Raw genomic sequence first — 23,276 nt, 5'->3', positions numbered from 1 at the left:
ACTTTAAATTTAATTTTAAACCTTAACATAAACTATTCTTGTCTCCAAATATATAAGGCCAAAGAGAGTTTGTAAAACTAGGAGCAAATATCTGAACTACTTTAATAGATCTCTTTATACTAGGGCTGATACAGAACACCATTAAAACTGGGACAGAGCTTGTATGCTCTCTTATTGTCCCTGTCATCCTGAGCAAGCAGAGCACAGCACAGCAAACTATCTGGGCCAGAGACTCTGAAACACCCTTTGCTTTGGCCTGCTGCCACCTGTGACATCCTGCATTACAGCCTGGTGCTTCCGCACCGCCTTGGCATGCCAGGAATGGGGGTTCATATGGACAGCAGGGTCCCAACACTGTCAGTGTTAAAGTGTGCCCAAGTGCACAGGGGAGGAAAAAGAAAGCCAAAAGAAACCAGCCACAGCCTAGGTACCAGCAGCTGCATGTGAACACATGACAGGGAAAGCTGAACGAGATAATTTTGATCATCTTAAAATGCCGTGGTGACAACACTCACAGGCAGGAGGAGATGGCACAGCAGAGGCCTTCTGAGGTACAAACAAGAGTTCGGAGCTGAGATAACGTGGGCCCACGCTCGGATCGTGCACACCTCATGACTATTCTCACTTCACTGTGACGGATTAGCCTTGTTTCTTGTCTCAGCCCAATTAGTAACAAGCACTACACTTTCATACAACAACGTCAATGATTCCTGTAAGATTTGCAGGTTGGTTGTGCAGAGTACATAGTTTTTAAAATGAAAAAGCTTTACACAAACACTTGGTATTTAAGGATTTCCCAAACCAGAGGATGGAAAAGGATGTTCTGCCTTATTATAAAAAACAAACCCTGTTAAGGGCTCAGGCATGGATAGAAATGAGCCTTAATTATCTGCCCCCAAGCAGTAAGAACACCAGAGAGACTTTTCTACCTTCAAAGTGGGAGCTAGCAAGCAATGAGTTTATGACAGGGAGGACGGGACTCCCTGCAAGTATACAGAAGACATTAAAAGGTTTGTCTGTATGCATGTGGCTGGAAATTAAGATTACAAAAAGAACCAGAGGTTCTCAGACCTGGCATCTTTTTCATAAGCACAGCCTCAAAGATAGTCTTCTTGCAGCTCTTACCTAGCTCTAAGTCCTCACACAGCAACTGTGATGCCACCTGTAAGCTGTACAGCTGGATCAGGGTGCAAGAAATCCTTTGAAATAAACAAGTATCAGAAACATGCCTCTTTTCCCCATTTGTTTCAATTTACTCATTCCTGCAAAGTCTGCAGTTTCATGATCTGCTCTGAATCTGGAAAATACATGCTTCTGGCTTATATTTGCTAACACTAAAAGAAGCTTCAGAATAATAGGCTGAAAAACAAACAAAACCCCAAAACAAAACGCACAAAACCTGCCCGAAGACATAAGTGTTAACCATCCCCAAAGTTTCTACTCATCTATGTGGGGCAGTTTGAAGATGGGCAATGTAAACAGGTGTGTGGAATAAGCACCTTCCAGTGATCATCACTCCCCAGGAGTAGTCTCCAGAATGTGACAGGATAATGGGGGAATACATAAACCCCGAGGATCTCAGAGGGGTGTAAATTAATAACATCTTACCAAGTATTCAATCAGGTGACAACAGTTAATAATACAGACCCCAAGCAGACATTCATAGCATGCTACTCCAGATACAGAACAAATTGAAAGATGTGCCTGACACAAAACTTACTTTGGGATTTTAGGCTGATTTGGGGACAACAGTTCCATGCATTACTCACAACCCACTGCTGCCAGCTGGTCACATTTTTCATTTATTGGCTCAGTTCTTTGTGTCAGAACACCACAAAGAAACTTGTTACTCAATCCCTACCCATGTGGAAGAATTAATCCTGGGTCCTTCATCCTCCCTCCCAACACCTGCCAGACTTAGTTCCCATTGGAGATACAAAATCATTCATTGTATCATTTGGGGGGAAAAAAGCCAAACAAAAATCAAAACAAAACAGACACACACCCAAAAGCTGTAAACAAAACAAATTAAGCTAGCAAGTTGAAACACAGTCCATTGCATAAGGAACAGGAAGCAGGCAAAGTGCTCTGCTGACCTAGTGGTAATACTGCATTGCTAAGCACACTAATCTGGGAAAGTTTGGTTTAATCCTCCTCTCATTTCTTCCTAATCAGCCCTTTCCCCTCCCCCTGTCCTGCTGCCATTCAGTTCCAAGACTCAGAAGTTATTTGCATTGCTTCACTTGACAGATCCACTAAACCCAGGCAAATTATTTTAACAGGTTTTAATCTATTTCCAAGGCATTTTCCCATGGATACAGCAACATTGATTTCCTTTGTCCTGAAGTGACTGCAATTCAATACACCACAGCAAAAGAAAAACTACAATACAAGCCTGACTCCACATCTCTTCCACATTACCTTGACATTTTAGGATTCATCATGCATTTATGGAGTGGGAGAGCTATCAATGAGATGATATAGCAAGCAAAAACTCAATAAAATCCTGAACAGAAATTGAAGCCTTCTAAATGAAGGCAAACTTAACCAGTAGTGGGCCTTGGAAATACATTCATTTGCACGAGATGGTTCTACTAAACAGGGAAAACACCTTGGCAGCATTACGGGAAAAAAGTGTACCAAAAGGAAAAAAAGACCGTATGTAAATAAGTATAATGAAATCATTCGTGATTACAGATGTGCTGACTTTTTTTTCCTTTTCTTTAACCTTGACTGGCATGGTAGCCCTAGGAATAGATTTCTGTAAGTCCAGTTCAAATGGAAAAGGTAATGGAAGTGCTGTCTTGAATCTAGCATTAATCTACCAGAAATTAAAAACAACTAGCTTAAAAAATATTGTTTAATTCTCAAGTTATTGAAATATCTCACCCTGCCTTCAAAAAAGTCAGCAGAAAAAAAAAAAAGTCCAACTTATTTTCTGAGCTAGTACCCAGAGCAAAGGCATGTGGTTGATTCCACCTTCTTCATTATCACTTTTATTCACTAAGCTGTTCATATCCTCAGAACAGACTGACTTTTCTATAACCTCTTTGTAATAAAATATCCATGCCATTAACTATTTCCCAGTGAGGCAGTCCGTCCATTTTTAGGATCCCTGTATTTTTCCAAAATAAACTCTGAGGATTAATCTGCTGAAATCCAAAGATATTTCTGTAGACAGTTGTCTAACAGACTACAGATTGGAGGGCATGTAAAGGATTAAGCTGAGCTATAAATTAACTTCTAAAGACACAGAACTATTCCAGCATGTGCAACCCCAATATAATGAAGCTTTCTGCAAAGCAACTTTCCTACGTCAGCTATAGTTGGAATTTTTAAAACTAAAGTAACTAGCACACAGAACTGCCAAAGGGTGCTTCATATAAACAAGCAAGACTCTGGTAAAGGTATTTATTCGTGCACTCTGTACGTGCAGAATGACACATAATAAATTTTAGCTTACATCTGGGAAAACTTAATGCCTCATAAAAGAAGAAAAAGACCCGGATACATGGTTGAAGTGGAAGACCCAGGAGGCAGTAGCACCCTGTCCACCCCTTCAGAATTGGGCAACACATTTACCTTCAAAATCAGGCACAGCACAGAAAGAACTGGGTCTTGAGGCAACAGTTCTATGCAGCTCCATTTACATATGCTTATCTTCCTACAAAGCAGAATTATCCAGCAATCTAGTAAATGGCGAAGTCCTACAGGCTTAGGTTTGCATATTAAATGGCTTGGAAACATGAATCCAGGGTTGCAGAAAGCTAAGCCTCACCAGGGTGCTCAGGCTGCACAGCACTTTACAAGATCAGGCTAACATATGGCTTGCCCTGGTGCTGATTCACAGCACGGCATTCCATCCTTACAAATGGGAACAGTTCCAAAAAGGATCCTCCAATAGCTCCAAGGAACAGAAGATGCCAGTCAAAGCTGCTGAAAAACACCAAAAGCAACTACAATAGGATGGTTAGCTCAGTACAGAAAGAATCTCTTCTGTCAAAACAATTACTATCAGCAGGGTATCCATACATTTATGCTGCCTCGGATCTCCAGATCCTCCTTAGCACAATGCTAACTTGCTTCCAGGCACAGTGACAATTCTGACTTACAGGCAGCATTAAACCCAGCTCCCATGCCTCTGTAAATACATTAGTTCTCATGTGGTAATTTTCTGCTTATCTCTGTCAGCAACATTTGGTGAATGTGCCTCAGGAAGGCAAGAGGTATATGATGCAAACTTACACCGAGTATGGAACAATAATACACACAGTATTTCACAGAAGTCAGTGCTGACAACTGCAATTTATTGCAAATGTCCTATCTAACACTCTATTGAAGCTTCTCTATGTAGAACTGAAAGTTTATAAAATGCTAACTTAAATTTTGTTCCTTCAAAACGTTTTAGGAAAAAAAAAAGTCTTGTCATTTGAAAAGGTAATACAGTATTTCCCTCTGATATGAAAAGAAAGCAATTAAAAGAAAAGCTGCATCAGTGCTTACTTGTTAATTAAACAAGAATTCTCAACACTTGGAGTTAGCTATGCAACATAATAAATATGAAAGTCCATGCATACCCTAGAGAGCCTGACACCCAACAACCAAGTTACAGCCTATTGAAGTTAATACACAGGAAAGTCAAGCAAGCAGCACTGCTGAAAAATGCAGACATGAGGCATCATTAACTTGCAGAGAGAAATAACATTTATAAAGCATTACCTAAAACAGCTTGACAGATTCAAGCTGTCCTGACACCCATGTAACGTGGTACCTATAAACCAAGACTATTCAATAATTATCAGAAGTTTCTTTAAGAGTCTGGACATAAAAAGGCAGTGAGCCACTGAGGTTATTGCTGCTTTGCCTGGAATCACAAGACAACTTCTCACAGAGACACAGATGCTGAACAGGATTATGCTTCGCAATTCCCACGCTGTTCCCTCTCTAGATATATTGATAGAGACAACATGTGTTTCTCTTTACTCCTCTTCTGCCATCACTGCCCTAGTATCTAGACAGGTTTGTCAGGACACGAGATGAAATCTCTTTACAATGACAAAATACTGCATTTTACTTTCCTCTCACCCGCTCAACTGTTTATCCCTCCTACTAGTCACTAGAGACACGACAGTCTCCTGAGTTTCCTAAAGGTATTTTGTTTCAAGTGAAGGTTCCCAGCTCAGCCATTTCTAGAGCACGATGGACAACCGGAAATGATAGTAAAGCTCTGAAAACCATTTACTACGACAGTGGTCAGGAAGGTAAACTGGGCACACTTTGCTCATACACCATTGCAAGAGCCTCAGCATTGTAACTTAAGCAAATTAAATTTGTTAACAGTCCTTGCTTGCTGCTGCATTATAATATTGCTCAGGTCATAAAACATCCAGACTCTTCTCATCCCCAGACAAACACAACATTCACAGAAATCAGCACTAATGCCAGATGAAACATCAGGGCTTGCTTGCAAGAAGGAAGGACTACAGGAATAAACTCTGGATGGAAGATTTCCTGTATAAGACCACTACTGTGGTAACTACTTCAGGGCACCACAGCACAGCTGGGAGAACTACAGCAGGAAATATACTATGTACTCATATGGGTGTGGTTTATTTGATGGATATAAAAATGCTTCACTATGCTTTACTGTATTTAATCACATGGGTTTGCCAGATCAACCAAACCTCACTCCTCAAGTGCTACTTTTGGGTCCTGTGACTTCTCCTTAATCAGGGCATCACACACTTGCATCTTCCTTGTAGCATCACAGCCTCTTTTTCACTAAAGAGCTCCATGTGCAGAAGAGTCACCGCCTGATCCCATGTGGTGTGGGTGCCCAGGGAGGTGAGAGCACTGTCCTCATCCTGCAGGACAATCAGAGGCCCGTAAAGCACTGAGGGCCTTGCAGCCAAGGCAACCTGCTACCCATGCACCACCCAGCTGCAGCCCAGACAGCAGAGCCACTGCTGCACAGGATGCTGCACATCCCTCCTTACAGTCTTTTTAAAGTCCTGCTTGAATGCATGTAAGTCTGAAAAGATGTTTTAAAAGATTCCTATTTTCTTAAATGTTTTTTTAAAAATATGGGCAAGTATTTCTTTTTCACACTCCTTTCAAATGCGCTGATCCAAGTGCTTAAAGCAGCTTGAGCTGTCACTTTACAGATTTACTGTGGCTCTGCACACAGAGCAGTGTTATGAGACAGCTATATGCATATATCCACATGGTTAATTAACAGCATGCAGTTGGTACTAATTGCTACTCCCCTGAGACTTTGCACTGAATCCATTCAGAACCATTAACTACTGTTATTTGATCACAGGCTACGGTGGTTTGAATTACATAAACATTTGAGTTTTCATCACAAGAAACACCAGACTTCTAGTAAACTAGTCAAAAAGATCTTGAAAACATGGTTAAGATATCTGGGAAATGTGAAAGTTCAGAACAAACTATGGAAGAAACCCAAATTAATGTTTTTTAAACTGTCCTAAGTGTTTTGAGGGGGCATAAACCCTGAATTTTCAATACTGGAGACTGGTAGAACCCACTGCTGCTTTGTCTGTCTGCCACAACTGTGATCCCACTCATTTTATGGCCATTGCTAAAGTAGGTCAGTAACCGAAATTCTATTTTACAGATATAGAAATCAGAGCAGGGGATGACGATGACTTTGCAAAGAGAAAATTTGACTTTGCAGAGACAAAATTTAAGCCAGGAAAATAAAAATGCAAATTCAGAAAGTGGCTTCTCAATACTCTCAGCTTTTACAGGGTTGGTAACACCTCCTAATATGCTGCTATTGAGGCCCAGATAACACATCAACAAAAGTGCTTTTTCTCTCAAGTTGTGATTAGGCAGCCAAGAAATATCACACACCTTTTTCTTAACTGTCCATTTATGTTTAGTAGGCAATTCAGCATTACCCTTCTATTCCTACATCTCAAAATTGCATCAAACTCCAAAGACCTATTTCAAAGAATATATCCAATATTCACAAGTGACTGAATATTTCCATCAAACTAAAGCAGCGTTCAGGAAAGAAGTGGCCAAAAAGTGCTGGGAAAATGAAGTAGACTCAGTAGTACTGCAAAATACTGATGGGTAAATGTACTGAGATGATGGGAAGAAAAAGGAAATGTCGTAATTGTGGTGAAACAGAAATGGAGAATGCTAAAAACCAAGATGAAAAGGAAGAGGCAAACAAAAGCAGATAAAGCATTTTTTTTTCTTGAATCACAGACCAGAGCAACCACTTCCTAAAATGCAATCAGCAGTGGAAAGGGACATGCAGCCTACAAGCTGGACACTTGAAAATCAGATCTCCTGATTCCCTTCTTCATCCATTTCAATCCTACCCAGTCTTTGCTGTCAGACTCCTACCATCCAACGTGCCCACGCTCTTTGTTACTCTCAAAGCACAGTGACTGTACCAAAATGGCCATCCCTGACTTGCAGTGCTGATTTCCCGTCGCCTCTCGAGCCCCCAGCCACGCCCTGCCTCATTTCCTATGTACCTAAGCTGTGCTGTAAACCTCTGGTTGCTCTGCATTTGCACAACATCCAGGACATGAAGACTTGGAAGCTCTCCAAAGCTGGATCTTCCAGGTGTAGGCAGCCAAATCCTAGGCATATGGTTCTTCCATGTCAAACTATCAGTCACCCAAAGAGCAATCCCACCAAATGGACATATACTTGCAGTAGACTTATAGTTGAGCTGATTTCTAGTAATGTACGGATCAGGCATTCTTCAGGGAAATTCAAAATACTCCTGCTCTCCTCATCTCTCTGTGTACTCCGATTTACTGCTTTAAGAATAGAAAAGCTGTTGTTTCTAGTGAACTCAGGATCTAAACCTACACAAATACTTGCAAAACTTCCATGAGACACCGTGTTTGTCTTTTAAGACCCAGATAATGGCATTTTGAAACACCTAATTTTATGCACATGGGAATCAGCTTCACTGAAAATCACTCAGATTTACAGTAACATTTTCCAAAGCACTGGATATAATTTCTTTTACAGGTTTTACTTTCAAAGGGATTTAGTCATCTAGGTCATGTAAATACTCCAGAAAATGTAATTTTTTCTGCTTCTGCTCGTGTTTTTTTCACGACTACTGTAGGCACTCGACTTTAGCAAGACCCAAAGTGCACATCTGCTCTGTAATCAGTGGAAATGGGCAGTTCCCTCCATGAGCTGAGTCACAGCATCTAAGTTAGGTGCCTAAAGTCAGTGTGCAGACCTGGGAACTGTATCTACATTCAGGCAAGCGATCTCGTCAAGGCTGGCCTCCCAATGTACCGTAAGGTAAGGACATAGCACAGTTTTACTTTGATTAATTGTCTGGAGACAAAGTAAGTAGCTTTTTTTTTTTTTTTAATGAATACAACTTTTCTGAGCATCAAGGCAGAAAGAGGTTGAGCTATGAGATGAAAAACACCCACAACTCCTCTTAAACCACAGAAGGTACAGGTACTTAGCAACTTAAATGTAAACAACAGCATCATAACAGCAATTTATCTTCTCTTCCACATTGAACAAAAGAAATACAAATGAACAATTACCTGGGCACCATAGACTCGTTGCATTGCCTGAAGCAACTGGTTTGTGTATTCTGTAAGGGTTCCTGCATCTTCTTCAAAGACACTGAGCAAAGAACGAGTCTTCAATAAAACAAAAAAAAAGCAAATGGTTTTAGTCCTGAGTGGAAATATAAAAAAGAACCACAAACAGCTACAAAGAGATGGTAGTAAAAAGTAAAAATCAATCAGAAATAATACACCCTTGACTTGCACAATTCTGTTTATTCAGAATCTCTAAACATGTGGAAAGTAGTTCTTTTATTATAGGTAGGTAAACTGAGGCACAAGGAAGTGAACTGATAAAATGCTATGGCTACATCCTGACTCCAGGCTCTTGCCTCTACTAACACACAGTCCTTCCAACATAATTAGGAATGTAAAACATCCTGAATATCTTCCTTCTGATGACAGTAATTCAAACCATGTTAAGGACTGGGGGTCAAACACCACTGCTTGCTCACTTTACTTCTCCAGTGTCAGACTGCACTGAAAGCACCCCTTTCCAGTGAGATAATTTACACTTTGTTATTCACTCTCCACTGTCTTGAGCAACTCTTAAGGGGCCACGGCCAAAGCGAGCTGATGTCATTGGACAAAACAACTGAGTGCTCATCTCCAACAGGCACACAAGGATACACCCACCCGGAGATACCCTGTACTCTCTTCACTCTGCTAACTCATGCTTGTCAGCAAGCAGGAAGAGGAGGGAAGAACTTGTGTTATCTTAAAGACATGAATTCCCTTAGTTTGTTTTGGTGGAATCGTCAGGAATAAAGAATTATGTTGCTGACACAGCTCCCAAGAAGGGAAAGATATCTCAGAATAATGCTGAGCTCCAGAATTTGCTAGATCTTTACAAAAATTAAAGAAGAAAGATTGTCCCTTTAACAAAGTCATGATCCATCCTTAGTCTTAACTTTGATAAATCCAATCTACTTGATGCTAACTGGAAATGTCTCTCCATCTGTAAGCTGACACATATGACATTAATGAGCTTCATCTGCTTACATGAGGGTCATGCACAAACTCCAGTACTTTCATAGGCATGTCAGTCCTGTAAAAGAGCAAGTGCTTTATCTCTACCCCCATTACAGGAATCTCTAATATACCTGAAGTATCCAGGTTCAAATTTGGGAAATTTATTTTTAAAGTTTTAAGATACTCCACTATTTTAACAGAAGGCACATGCATTTTTCCAAGGCATTTATTCTCTGCAAAACTCTCTGCCCAGACTTTCTTTGTCCTGAAAAACACAACATCAGCATCCTTCAAGAATCCTGGCCTATGATTAACTATCATTTCACCTCTGCTGAGAAGTATCTAAGCCAGAAATGAGTGCTGCTCAGTGGTTAAAATACCTGGCCTGGAAGTCAGTCTTTGGGTTCTCTTCAGTACCTTCTTACTCTGAGTAACTTTAAAAGCTCTCAACAGTTCACTCTGCTAATGTGCTAGGCTGCTACAACACTTCCTACCTGCGAGAGTTTGGGAAGCCAGTTTGAGATCCTAGCATATAAGGGAATACACACTACAAAGTATTGTTTTCAAATAAAGAGAACATGAAAACCAGAGAATGGAAAGTAGTCCAAGTCAATGAAATGGGTATCAGGAACCCAAATGTTTAAAGGACCTTTGTACAGAACTTCCCTGTAAGGATGATTTTGAGAGTTTTCCACATTAAGATATTACTTCAGTAACTGAAAACATGTTGATTTTCAAAAATATCTGATTCCAAATGTTTTGTCTTCAATGATGTATTATAACCAGCAAAATAACATCAACAAACTATCTTGTACCTATACAGTGCTCAGCTGCCTTGTTTTGAGTTACAATGGCACATGAAAAGTACAGAGTACAAAGATGGTTAAAACATAAATCTGGGGAAAGCAAAAATTATAAAACTTGATACAATGTTTATCAAGCCAAATCTCAAGCCAAAACTAAAAGGTTATAAAGAAATTGCCTGGAATAGGCTACAAATCACACAATTCTGCATGCTGGAAAAGGTTCCAAAATACAGGAATGTCAGCTACATTCGTAAATCTTACTGAATTTTTGCAGGTTCAGATTTTTCATTTGTCTAAATATGGCTTGAGGTAGAACAGCTCCAGCAACCAATTTCTGAAAGTCTTGGCCTCTGTTATTAGCACATTGTTCAAAAATAATAAAAACAATAAATGATTCAGACAGTTTGGAAGTTATTCTTGGAAACTTTTACATTTAAGAATACCATTTGAAATCACTGCAACAAAATACCAGCATGTGTGCATTTTCTTGCTGCTGTTTTGACAAATTCTGGAAGAGCAGCTAAGGCTGCTGAAATAAACCAGTAAACCAAATACTAAGCTAACATTTAGGAGGCCCCATTATTCACAACATTATCTCAGCTTCTGGAAAGATAGGAAAAAACTTTCTAGTTTCATGTAAGTATTTCCTTTGATTTTAGCATGGCCGCTGACATAAATTTTTCTCCATTTTGTAGCCAAACACCTCAAAATTAAGACACTTCTTATGGCCTCTTTCAGCCAGTGTCTGGAGACAAATCAAGACAAAAGTACTGTATTGATGGGGAGAGATAAATCAAGTTTTAGAAATTTGACGAAGAAATAACTTTGGCCTAATTCTCCTCGGTCTTGCATGTAAATCACATACTTCACACAATTTATAAAAAGTGAGGTTATATCCTCATTTCACCATCTCTTTGCACTCCTGTCACTGCACAGAGCAGAAGAGAATCAGGTTCCTTCATACAGAAGCAAATAATCCTGTAAGAGGCTATGCTGCTCATTTCTCTGGAACAGAGACTAACTTTTTGCCTTGATTTTGTGAATGTGAAGCTCTCCCCAGTGAAAAAAGTAATAAAAATATAAAAGACTGAAAAAAACCACTCCTGCTTTCTTATATCAAAAGAATATATTTTAGCAACGCTGGGCCATTATAAAAATTAAACAATGTCCCTCCCTCTGAAAGTTGTAGAGCTTGAAGAAAAAGCAATGACCAAACCAAGGCAAAACATCCTGCCAATACTCAGGTTAATGCACAGCCTGGTATTCCAGTAATTGCAAAGGAGATGTTAACAGCCTGCCTTTCAGGACACAGGAAAGACCACGACCTCCAAATTCAGTTCAGTGCATTGTTCAGCTGCTTTCAGTCAGTGTTACATTTTTAATCGTTGAAGGAAGTGTTGACTGAAGAAGTAAATTAGTTCACTTCTCCTGCGTCTCAAGTTCTTCAGCTTTAGGATGCAGTGGGGAGGCTAACACTAAAAATGTGACTAACTACCCATAATAAATCTAGCACACTCTGGTAAACTGTGGAACACAGAAAAGCTCGGGCTGGTAAGGAACCCTGCAGGTCACCTTGTCCAAACTTCTGCTCCAAGCAGGGCTGACTTTGATGTAACATCAGGTTACTCAACGCTTTTTCCAATCCAGTGTTTAAAATTCCCAAGGATGATTACAAATACGCCACATCAAACACATGATGGAAATCTTTCTTACTAGAATGGGATTTCATGAAATTACAAAAAAAGAGGATAAGATGAGGCAATTAAGATAAGGCCCAAGGCTTATTAAGTCCTTACAGGTGCACTTCCAATCCTTCCTTCAAAATGTCTCATGACAGACTCTGTAACACCTTGCAGCAATCTGCTCCACAGCTTACCTATTCATTCCTCCTCCTGATCCATCAGCAGACGAGTCAGGCTTACAACACAGGGCTACCTGGGAGCCGGATCCATGCTGATCCACCCTGCCCTCACGTCTTTCCCTGCTTCACCAATTACTTCTGTATCTCTCTCTGCCCCACGCTTTGTCCCCAAGCGCACCTTCCCCATCCCTCAGTGAACTTCCCACTCTTTCCCCTTCCCTCTACTTCTCTCTTCCACCTAACCAGCCCCTGAACACATCAGGACATGGCATGTTCCTCGCTGTGAGGCTTCCACAGTCCCAGGGGTCCCCTCTGCAGCTGCGGCACATCCCGGCTCCGGGCAGCGGGGCACAGGGCGCTGCACTGGGGCAAAAGGAGGAGCGTCCCCCCGTGCTTGCACTCGGGAAGGGAAGGGCGGCGACCGCCTCTCCTCGTTCCTGAGACCCCTTCAGAAGGAGGTCATCTTCGGTGGGATGCGCCTCATTCATCCTCATGGGAGCTCCCGTACCTGAACTGCGGCCCTTGAGGAGGAGCAGGTACGCTGGCGGTGACACTCCTCCAGCCCACTGTGTCGCCGTGGCCAGGTGACACCGCGCACAGGTGTCCCTTTCCCTTCGGGGGAAGCCAGCGCACTGAGCCCTGCCCACCTGTCCTTCCCTGACACACCTCGGCTGCTCAGGGCAACCCTTACAGCCACCGAGGGCACACCCAAGGGGGACGGTGCGAGAAAAACGCCACAAAAGTTTCTCTGAGAGCGGTGAGGAGAAAGGGCGCAGTACTCCCTGCGCTGGAGGACAGCCGTCCTCCCGGGAGACTCCCAGGAGCAGACTCTGCCTGCTTTTCCCCCGACGAATGCCCTGCGGGACCCCAGATCTCCCCCGGGTGTCGTGTGCCCGCCTCAGCGCTCCCCGACGGCCCCGACAGCCGAGCTCACCCTGACCCACTTCCCCGCCCGCCGTGCTGCCTCGCTCTGTCCCGCTGCACCGCCCCCGGCACCCCTCTCCCCGTCACGGGACGCTGCTCCCCGGCCCTCGCCAGCTGTCAGCCCGTACCGGCCCGGCCAGACCCATGGGCTGCCCGCCGGCACCGAGCGCTTCAGGTGCGTCACACCGACCGAACGACCGACCGACCGACGGACGAGGTCCGGGCTGTCCCGGCAGCGGCCGCTACCTGCGGGCTGTCCTGCAGAGCCTCTTCCAGGAGGAGCTTGTCGACGGCGGGCATGTTGGCGCTGCGGCGCGGCGGAGCCCTGGCAGGAGCGGGGTGCGCGGCGCTGGCACGCCCCGGCGGCGGGGCTCGGCAGCGGCCCTCCCTCTCTCCGTCCCGCGGGGGCGGCCGCGGCACTCTGCAGGCACCGGGCACGGCTGGACGGCTCCGCTGGCGGGGCCGCTCACTCCGCCCAGTTCCCGTCCGCTGGAGGAAGCGAGTCACGGGGAGGGCCGGTGGGGGCAGGCTTCCTGCCGCCATTAGCTCGGCGGGCAGCGGGACGGAGGGCCCAGATGGAGGGCGGCCCCTGCTCTCCTCCCCGCGCGGGTGGCAGGGTGGAGCGGCCTCCCTCAGCCCCGGCCCGGGAGAGCAGGGTGGCGGAAGGAGGGATGGAGCAGGGGCCATGGATGCCCCCTCAGCTGAGAGAGGCTCTGAGGGTGCGTGGGTGTGATAAAAACCAGGGGAAGATCGCACGCTCCAGCCTGAGCTTGTGGGGCTTGAGGACGTCCGGCTGTGGGCGAGCCCCTTGCTGTGCTCTCCTCAGGTGCACGATAGGGACACTTTGTGAGATCATCACAACCGCTTGCTTATCAGTGACCCGCGTTTGCGGCATCTGCATTTGTTCTTGTCCATGGACGACTCTGCAAGTGTAACTGTGGGGCCTCGTTGTGCTCCAGACAGGCTAATTCCCGCACAGCCATAGCCCATAACTCTGTAACACTTGGGAGGTTAGAAGGGATGCATTTTAAGTTCCTAGTCCTTCATGTACAGAGCTGTGTTTTTATGACTGCCTTGATACTGTCTGGATGCTTAGTTAAACAAAATTAGTATTTTCAAAGTAAGCACAGCTTGATCTGTGAGTATTTGATTATGTACATGTTTTTGAAGGGTGGCCATTGCTTTTGGATGCATTGGCTTCTCCAGAAGTCCAGAGTTACAGATCTTGCAGGGAAGTTGCTCTATTCTTGTCAGCTGTAGCTTTTGCTGCTCCAGTGTGCCTTGAGGTAAAAATGGAGATACTCAAATCCAGAATCTCATTTAAGAAAAAACAAAACCAACTTCTGAAGACTTTAGGAAGAATCCTGCCAATTATACTATGCAAACAAAAATACTGGCTCTAAGATGCTAGCATCTTCGAAGAAATTTCACAATCTTGGATAACTCACATTGCTGACCTCTTTTAAAAGAAGAAAAATAATTTGAAAAATGCAGCTTGAGTTGTAGAAGAACTCCAAACATTAATATCGGCCAGCCTTTTGCATCTAAGTCCCAGTGGATTTTTCCACTTCTGTCATTCTTAAGCAATAGCAAGCATTTTATATGACAAGGTGATTGCTAATAAAGATTGGGGGTTTTTTTCTGATTAAAAGACTTTTTGCAGATTGGCTGGATGATTGTTTGCTTTAATTATGTATGAGAAAGACCACTGAACCCTGTAATTTTGGCTAAGGTATTTCTGTGTGTCTGACTTTGATTGGTATTGCTTCTGAAGCTTTTGATGGGACCTTTAACCCAATGTGCCAAGCCGTAACAGTGGGACTGCTCCACCAGTCCTGAAGCTGGACTCCCTGTTCCAGGCCTTTGAGTAAGAACTGAGGTCTCACACTCAGTCCCTTTCCTGCCTGAATAAAGACACTGAACCAGAATAAGAATCTCTAGCTAATACCAAAAATACCAAGGATGACAGTATGTATTTACATAAAGGGAAAATAAAAATAGATACAGATTTATCGTAATAATGTTTCAGAGAATTTTAGAATAGTGAAAAGAGGTCAGAGTGGGTTTTTTTCCTACAGAATATGAAATAGGGCACCAGTTAGGCATTAGGCTTAAGAATCCATGATCCCATCTGAGCCAATTTTGTCAGACTCTGTTAAGTCTTATTTTTCTTTCATCAGAGATTTTGAAAACGTTATTTGAAATTCATGGAGAACAAGAAAACCACACTTCATCAGATTTTCTGTATCTGTTAAAGTATCTTCAGGGCATTTTTTAATATTTCCCAAATACCTTAGTTACAATTCTTGCCTCTTTCTTTCCCCCTCTAGTCTTGAAGTAGTTCAGCAGCAGCTCTTACCCATTGGGTTGAACTGTTTCCTTCACCAGGAAAGCATCAAGGTGGTTTGTGGTTTTATTTCACATCAGTGCAATAACCTGGAAGGTTTTATCTTCTTCCTTTTGATGGCTTTGTTTAGTCTGAGGCTCAAGAGTGGAAGCCTGTTGTCATTCCAAACTTAAGGATAGTTATTTCCAGAACAGGTTCCACTAGTTTTATTTAAATAAAACAAAAAGCACTTCCTTAACTTACTGAAGGGTGATGCTTTTTACTAGTTGTCACTCTTTGTTGCATCATTTCTTACACAGCTATAAACTTGGCAGATTACTTATTTATAGTGATCAAAATGATTTTATTGAATGTTCCCAATACAGTCCAGGTGGCTTTGAATTTTAAAAAATTGCCTATTAGTAATTTAAATTAATTTCCTAGTCACTTGGTTTTATTGGGTCTCAAGGATTATTCTTCAGTTTTGGTAATTCCAAATAATGCTTTTGAAAGAATTAAAATAACCCACAGTATTACTACCAAACATTTCAACAATTTATTTGTACAGCATTAGCAGTATTATAAAAAAAAGTTAGGTACCTTGTGCATGGGCAGTCCTTTGGGTAGAGGTGTCTCATTCTTTGACACAAAAAACCACAGTTTCTGGGTTTCTTGAGTTTCCATGTTCTATATCCAGGTACTGAATGCAATATACTCAGCTACTACAAAAAGTCTTGCTAGTGAAAAGGACTCTTATAGCCGTTCTAGGAACATTGTACATATGGAGAGAGAATAGGGAAACAGTAGGCACAGCACCCAGAATCAGTCACCTGAATGCTCAAAAGACCTGCTGCAGCAGTGTGAACTGAGCTAGAGATCACGTCCAGGAAGTAGCACAATTAATTTTTATATGTGTATTCTGTAACCTACAGATGACTTGATTATATTAAGAAATATGGCTCTTAGAGCATGGAAACTTAAAGAAAAAACCCTGGAATGGCTACAATTAAACTGATACATACTGCTTATAAAACTAGTGAGAAATCATGGCATCAAGTAAAATCAATAAATAATTGAGCATTGAGTATGAAATAATTCATTACATAAACTAATTGTACTGTTTCTAAGAAAAGACGATGCTTCCTTCCAGCAAAAGCCTGACTGTAGCCAAAAAGTCTCATCGTTGGGAGAATGATCAATTTTGAAAGAAAGAAGAAGAAAGTTTGAATTCATCTGGAAATTCCAGATTTGTCTGCTAAACAAATCTCTTGGTAAAATGATGTAAAATCTTCCAGTATGACTGTAGGTGCACAGAAATTGGTGCATCTTCAAACTTGGATTTGGGCTTTTACACAGGACAGTCTTGTTCCTGTTGGAGGATGGCCAGGAACATCCCTTGGTAAGCAGCCAGTCAAGGCTGGCCATGTAACAAGAAAGGACCACGGTGTGAGATGGGCAGCTGGGACTGTGCCTTCTGCTGCGCTTCCAGGTTTGCTCAAGCTTTCCCATCTAACTGCCCAGCACCAGCTCAGGGCTGGAAGCAGCAGTGCCAAGCCTGGGTGGTGCCGTGCATGAGTTAATAAGCCTTGCCAGCTTTAATTGGGCTGTTTGGAAACAAGGCAGCTGTTGTGCATCCTTAGCCTAATTTATTTCCAAATTTGATAATCCACCCAGTATTAATGGAGAGCTGGCTATAATTATTTTTTTCTGGTTAGACTAGTTACAGAGTAAGTCATACTGCATTGTGTTTTCATTCTCATATGTTCCATTATAACTTTAAAGAACATGTTGCATTATGCTTCCTTTTTGGCTTCCTACCTTATACTTTACAAGAAATTTCTGAGCAGTGGTGTGGTAGTCACATGTTTGCTAAGTCAGCTGAGTCTATTTATGCATTTAACAGTGCCTCATATTTTTTCTTTGTGCTCAGTAACAAAGAAATTCTTGAACTACAGATGACTTTTAGATGTGTAATAATTTACCATAAGTTGTGCAGCTTTATATAAATATATATATATACAGAGGATATGTTATATGATTGTAGCAATAAATTGCTTCAAATGAATACAATTGAAAGATGGGGAAAAAAACTCTTAGTACTTTCCCTACCAGAAGCATCCCAAACCAAATTTTTTAACAGTCTCTTATAAATTACTGGTTGAATTAATAATACAGCATCTGATGTACAGGACATGTCTTGGACACATAGAAAAGGAGTATCTTGTGATTTTGTGTATGAACCATAATATAATATTGGGCTGAAATAAAATTCCACTGAAATTATTAATTGCTATGTAACCAAGATGTCATGTTTTTTGTTTTAACGTAAAACACACGGCTTTGTTTATTTCCATTAAACACGTTAGTAATATGCCAAAATGGATATGCACAGATGGACTGGCTGGTGGGATGGATCTAATTAAAACCTCATTGAAGGTGAAGGGTATAACTGCCATCTTTAATTTCATGTAATTGAAGGACAATTAAGTCCCCTCATGTTACCAAGCACAGCAGCAGCCTCCACCCAGATGCAGAATAAAAATATGGTTTCAGATGCTGGAGTCACTGATGGCAATACCAGCCAGAGGTGTTGCCACCGCTTCCTCCACGCCTGCCTCTGCCCTGTGCTGCATGGACTCGGATAGTGTTGCCACGAAATTTTGTTTGGGTGCCTGTCTGATGGAGGGCATTTGATTTAACAGTTTGCATTTGTTTTGCAAGAAACAGGAACAATGGGAGAGTGGGTAGTTTGTTGGAGAATTATTGGAATATTTTAAGCTAAAATTTTTGTGGTTTTGCAATGGAAATGTCAATATACAGGCTCCTTCCTCCTCCTTGTAGCTCTGCTTTTTGTGATGTATGTTGCTTTCTAACCTTCTGCTTCGGGTGATGGTCCAATGGAATTCAGGGCTGTCTGAGGAATGGTGAAAAATCTTTGGGTGAAGTATAGGAAGTGACAGAAAGAATAATACAGGTACTTCATCAAAGAAAGGCATATCTGGTATGATTCTGTACATTAAAATAAGAGACATCTAATGCCTGATATATGATTATGAAGTGCCAATAAATAACCTGTTTGGCATAGAGGTTACCAAAAGTCAGAATACCATATTCAAATGCAGGCTGGATCCGTAGAAAAGACTGTCAGAAGGAACCTGCTTTTGTAGTCTTCATAACATCAATACAATTATCAGAAGCAAATGCAGTCTAATTTTATCACTGTATCTAAAGCCAGCTCTTGGTTTAGTTTTTTTTTTTTATCATGAGATCACATGAACTGATCAGGCCCTGCACTTTTGTGTTTCCTTCTGAACAACACAATTGAAAAGTTCATGTTGTCTTTATTCTGATCACTCCCTTTATTCTGATCACTTGCATCTTTCTATGGCTGGTTAGGCTAAAAAAGCTGAATTATAGTGTCTTAACATTTATACATAGCAGAACATACCTTAAGGCCTATTAGGAGTCCACAAAAGTCTGCCAGCATGATTATATCCTTTTTGATCTTCCTGTTTTCTGTTTGGACTCCTTTTGTTCTCTATACACAGCATAGCACAGAGGGGTCTGGGTCCATAACTGAGGCTACTGCAGACCACAGAGGCCCCAGACAGCTCTCTGGCCTGCTTCCCCCTTGAGCAGAGCCTGTGTGTGCTGCCCAGGGCAAAGGCAGAGCAGGATGTGGTGATGCAATAGCATGTCTTTTGTATTTTTAGAGAAACAGCAAAAACCCCAGAGGATGGATGATACAGAAAGCAATGAGGAAACTCTAGGCAGCACCCAGATGGGCACTGACACCACTATCAGCAGTGACTCCTCCCAGCAGGCTGCCAAGACAATGTCAGGAGCACAGGTATACAAGCAAGTGCAGTCATACAAGGAAAATGCAGTGCTGCATTGCTGCCCAGGCAGCAGGGCTGGGCACCCCCAGTCCAGCTCAGCAGGAACCCTCTCACGAGCTCTGTGTTCCTCCACAGTGCTCAGATGCTTCCAGTGTCGCAAGATCAGATGTTTCCAATTTTTCTTCCCGTGGCGGCTACTTAGAAGTTCTTCTGCTGTCTGGAGAAATCCAGATACTGGAAACCCTTTCCTGTCATATGACTGGACCTACTGCCGCAAATGAAGGGCATGCCAGAAAGCTGGAATTCTGCAGCATGTGCACTGAGACACTCCATCCAGCATTCCTGCTGGAGGCAGGGCTGTCTCTATGGTGTGCTGGTGACTTGCTTCAGTAGGGGCCCGTGAGGAGTATGAGGGGAGCAGAGTGGAATCATTCTAGGAGAGGTTGCAAGCCACATATTGTGATTGCCTTTTGTAGCTTTGTAGCTCTTGGAGTGTCTTTCCAAGGTGTGCTGCCCTTACAGCATGGGTGAGAGCACAGCCCCTAGGAGGCCGACAGCAGGGCCTGACTGCTGCTGTTAGCAAAATAATTCTTCCAGTTGGCAAACCTCTCTCAGTATTTTCCCAGGATAAAGGTCACTGTGAGCAAGGTAGGAGCAAGGTGAACTAGCTCACTAGGCTGTGGGCAGCTTTTGGGCTATAAAGTGCCCACCGTATGTGAGTGCTCAAGCGCCTGAACTTGTGTAGAATTTACCTCGCATCTGAGAAGCTGCCCTGCCCTTTTGCTTTCCATCGTGTGATTTGCCGTGCAGGCAGGTGGTTTGTAACCCTGCAGCAGTGCTGTATGTTACCTGTGCACTTGACAACCCAGCTTCAGTCCTGCAAACTTAGAAACTTGTGTTTAGCCTGTCAGATTCCTGGAGATTAATCAGGCATATAAATGTTGGCTGGATCAGTAAATAGTTTCCCAGTTCTTTCAAATTCATTTATGGTAACACATTGCTTTTCTTTGTTTTTCTTGCACATTTTGAAACAAGAACATTTAGTTCAAGGGTCATATACAGTTATTATCTTTAAATACTCTGTAAACATAAGTGCTGACAAGATCCTAGGTCAGCAAGTATCTCTCAGTGAAAACCATGAAGCACGCAGACAGCATGTACTGCAGTCAGAGTCAACAGCACCTAATAATATACATGAGTTTTTCTGAGAAGGGACCAGTGGTTTCTAATTAGTTTTTCACCCTCTCAAATCAAGCTTTTATGAAATAGCAGAAAGAAAAAAGCCCCAAACAGAAGAGCAGTATCATATCTGTGACTGCGAGAACATGAATAATAATGCAATGGAAAATGTTCTCATCAGTGTTTAATCTAACTCAAATGCTTTGAAAGAAATCTGTGACAAAAGAGAAGTCACCAGAGTTTTTCGTTCCTCTCCTGAAGAGAACTGCTTGTGCATACAGAATTTCAGATATGATTTGCACTGCGTTGTAGCATTGCCAAATGGAGCAATGTTCAGTACTTTGAAAACTAATCAAAAAAGAGTGGCTTCGTTTCAAATAAGTGCTCTGGTCATTGTTAGGTTTGAGTCCAGATCTCTTCTTGTTTATGCTGCTGTACATTTGGATTGGTGCTGCCAGCTCCTGTGGTTTCACCATGTTGCAGCCTCCTAGGGCAGGTTTACTGTGAGGGGCTGCCAGGCTGTCAGCTCCCTGTCAGAGCCTCCCCAAGTGACATGTGCTTCTTATTATGAGACGGGAGAGATTTGGGATTGGTTGGAAAATGACTGGCCCTTCTTATTCTGGAGGAAAGAGAAAAGCAAGTCCTTGAATCTTAAATGCTCACTGTCAGAAATCAAAGAATTAAATCTTACGTTTATCATTTTCACACAATTCTGTACATTTTAGGAGCCCCAACTCATGAATTTTGAAATGCAATGCAGATATTAATAAACAAAACACCAGTGTTTTGGGAGTAATTCCAGGTATATATTAAGGAACAGATGGTTTTGGTGTGTTGCCTCCATTTTGCTGTTAAACCTGGAATAAATGAAACTAGATAAAGTATTTAATGCAGAAATTCCCAAACTGTCCATTTCTATGTCTCTGTCTACCATCTGCCTGTACTTGTGGATCCAGAAGCTGATTCTGTGTTTAACAAGGGTGAATTGCCTAATCTTTATTAATATAAATGAGAGGAGTTTGTCACCCTTATATAGGTGCTAAAAGGATGTCTCCTATGAGAACATCATGTGAAGACGCTGTGTAACTACTGTTGATTGTTTACAGTGTGTTTTATTTCATGGGTACAAATACTCTGCTCTTACAAATATTTGAAATTATGCATACAAGAGCCTTCTTTAAGTGCTTAAAAATTGCTAGTACTTTATCTGTCAAGAACCATGTTCTAATTAAAATGATGTGTTAAAAGCAGTCAAAGCACAATATATAGCCAGTGTTTGTGGGTGCCTTTTTTTTTTAATGACCTTAAACACACTGCTTCCATGTTGCTAATTGTAAGAACTTCTGTTTACTGTATGCCTAGTATGACAGAAGTTTTGATTAATCAAAATTGTTAGCATCCTCTTGTATTAAACCCATATTTAGATAGAGAGGTGCTGTTTTGATGTACATTTATCTTTTCTTATCCTGGCTGGTATTTGCTGGAGCAGAATTCAATTACTTCAATAAAATGTCACATGCAAGTTATGAAAGTCCCAGTCAGTGTGAATTATATATAGCTACTGTAAAAAGACTGGCAAATTTTAGCTTCCCTCGGTTTTCAAAAGCTAAGGTATTAATTAAGCAGAGGTGTATAAATATACAGCTTTGATGAAGACATTTTTCATGGTGAGGATGTGTCTGCTGTTTCCATAGTCTGCAGGCACACTGCATACAAAAACAAGGCAGCAACTGTGCTAGTTGGCATCGTAACCAATATAGGGCAAAAGCAATTATTATGTGCGGAAAACTGTAATGGAAATTTATATCAACAACAGAGGAAGAAGTGACATCTGAAAAAGTGCATGAAAATAAAACATCATAAAGCAGGGATATCATCTTCCCACGGTACTGCACAAATAAGAGCTATGTGTTCAGAAGGGCCTCTTGAAATAAAAGTGTGGGACTCCAGACAAAAGATTTGCCTTTCTCATACACAGTTCTGAGGAAAAGAGAGTTTCCTTTCCTGGATCTGGATCTAGTTGTCTTACACTACTTGAGTACTAATTTAGGCTTTTCAAATGGAGCAAGTGTGGTTTAGGTACGCGTGTGCCTGAAGTGATGCACGCACTTTGTTTCAAAGGGATGCAGTGCTGCACTGACATCTTCATGATAGCTCAGTATAAAGGTCCTTTCTCTAGCATTTTGCCATTTTTTCATCTTTTCATTTTGTGATCCTGTCTTTGTAAAAGCTGATTTAGCTGCATCTTGCAAATTAATTTATGAAGTGAGAGACGGGAAAGACATTAATCTGTCTGCATAGTATATTAAAATAAGAGAGTAAGATGCTTTTCTCCTCTGGAACAGAGCTTTGGGAGACTGTTAGCAGATATAGTAAAATGAAGCCTGAGTGATCTCAGAGGTAAGAAGCACTCTTACTTACGTCCTGTATTTTTGTGAAACCTCTAATAGGAGAATCTAATACATCATATATATCAACCTTTTGGGCACAAAAAGGATTCCAGACTGTTTCTGAATGTCCAATTTAAGCACTTGGCCATTTGTTATTTTCAAGGGCACCTGAAAATCACTCTGAAAGAAAAATCTTTGGAGGCTGGGGGTAATAGCTGAGCTCAACATCAAATTCTTCAGGTCTGTGTGCTAAAATCTAGACTTTTTAGGAACAGACATAACACTGATGTGAATGTTGAATTATGACTTATTTCTCCCACATCAACTTACCTATGAAAGTCTTAGTCCTGAACTCCATTTCTTCCTTGTAAATCACCTAAGAATTGTA

At 41.9% G+C, this 23,276-nt stretch overlaps 1 protein-coding gene across 2 annotated transcripts in view; it reads right to left on the bottom strand.

Annotated features, from left to right (window-relative positions):
* APPL2 (adaptor protein, phosphotyrosine interacting with PH domain and leucine zipper 2) overlaps window positions 1–13,595 on the bottom strand; it is a 33,616-nt gene extending 20,021 nt beyond the window's left edge. Inside the window, exons 1-2 of one of the 2 annotated variants that reach the window (XM_010410469.3) lie at window positions 13,401–13,595; window positions 8,568–8,666 (exon numbers count right to left, since the gene is read on the bottom strand). In XM_010410469.3, the coding sequence (XP_010408771.1) occupies window positions 8,568–8,666; window positions 13,401–13,454 (153 nt within the window). In that variant the 5' untranslated portion in view covers window positions 13,455–13,595. Of the gene's footprint in view, window positions 1–8,567; window positions 8,667–12,738; window positions 12,821–13,400 lie in introns of those variants that run through there. The other variant, XM_019292487.2, reaches the window with a different exon arrangement.
* Window positions 13,596–23,276: the final 9,681 nt, after the last annotated feature.

This window comes from Corvus cornix, chromosome 1A (genome assembly GCF_000738735.6).
Source record: "Corvus cornix cornix isolate S_Up_H32 chromosome 1A, ASM73873v5, whole genome shotgun sequence".
Lineage (NCBI taxonomy): Eukaryota > Metazoa > Chordata > Aves > Passeriformes > Corvidae > Corvus > Corvus cornix.
Note: the sequence above shows the minus strand (reverse complement) of the source record. Positions and strands in the feature narration are given on the sequence as shown.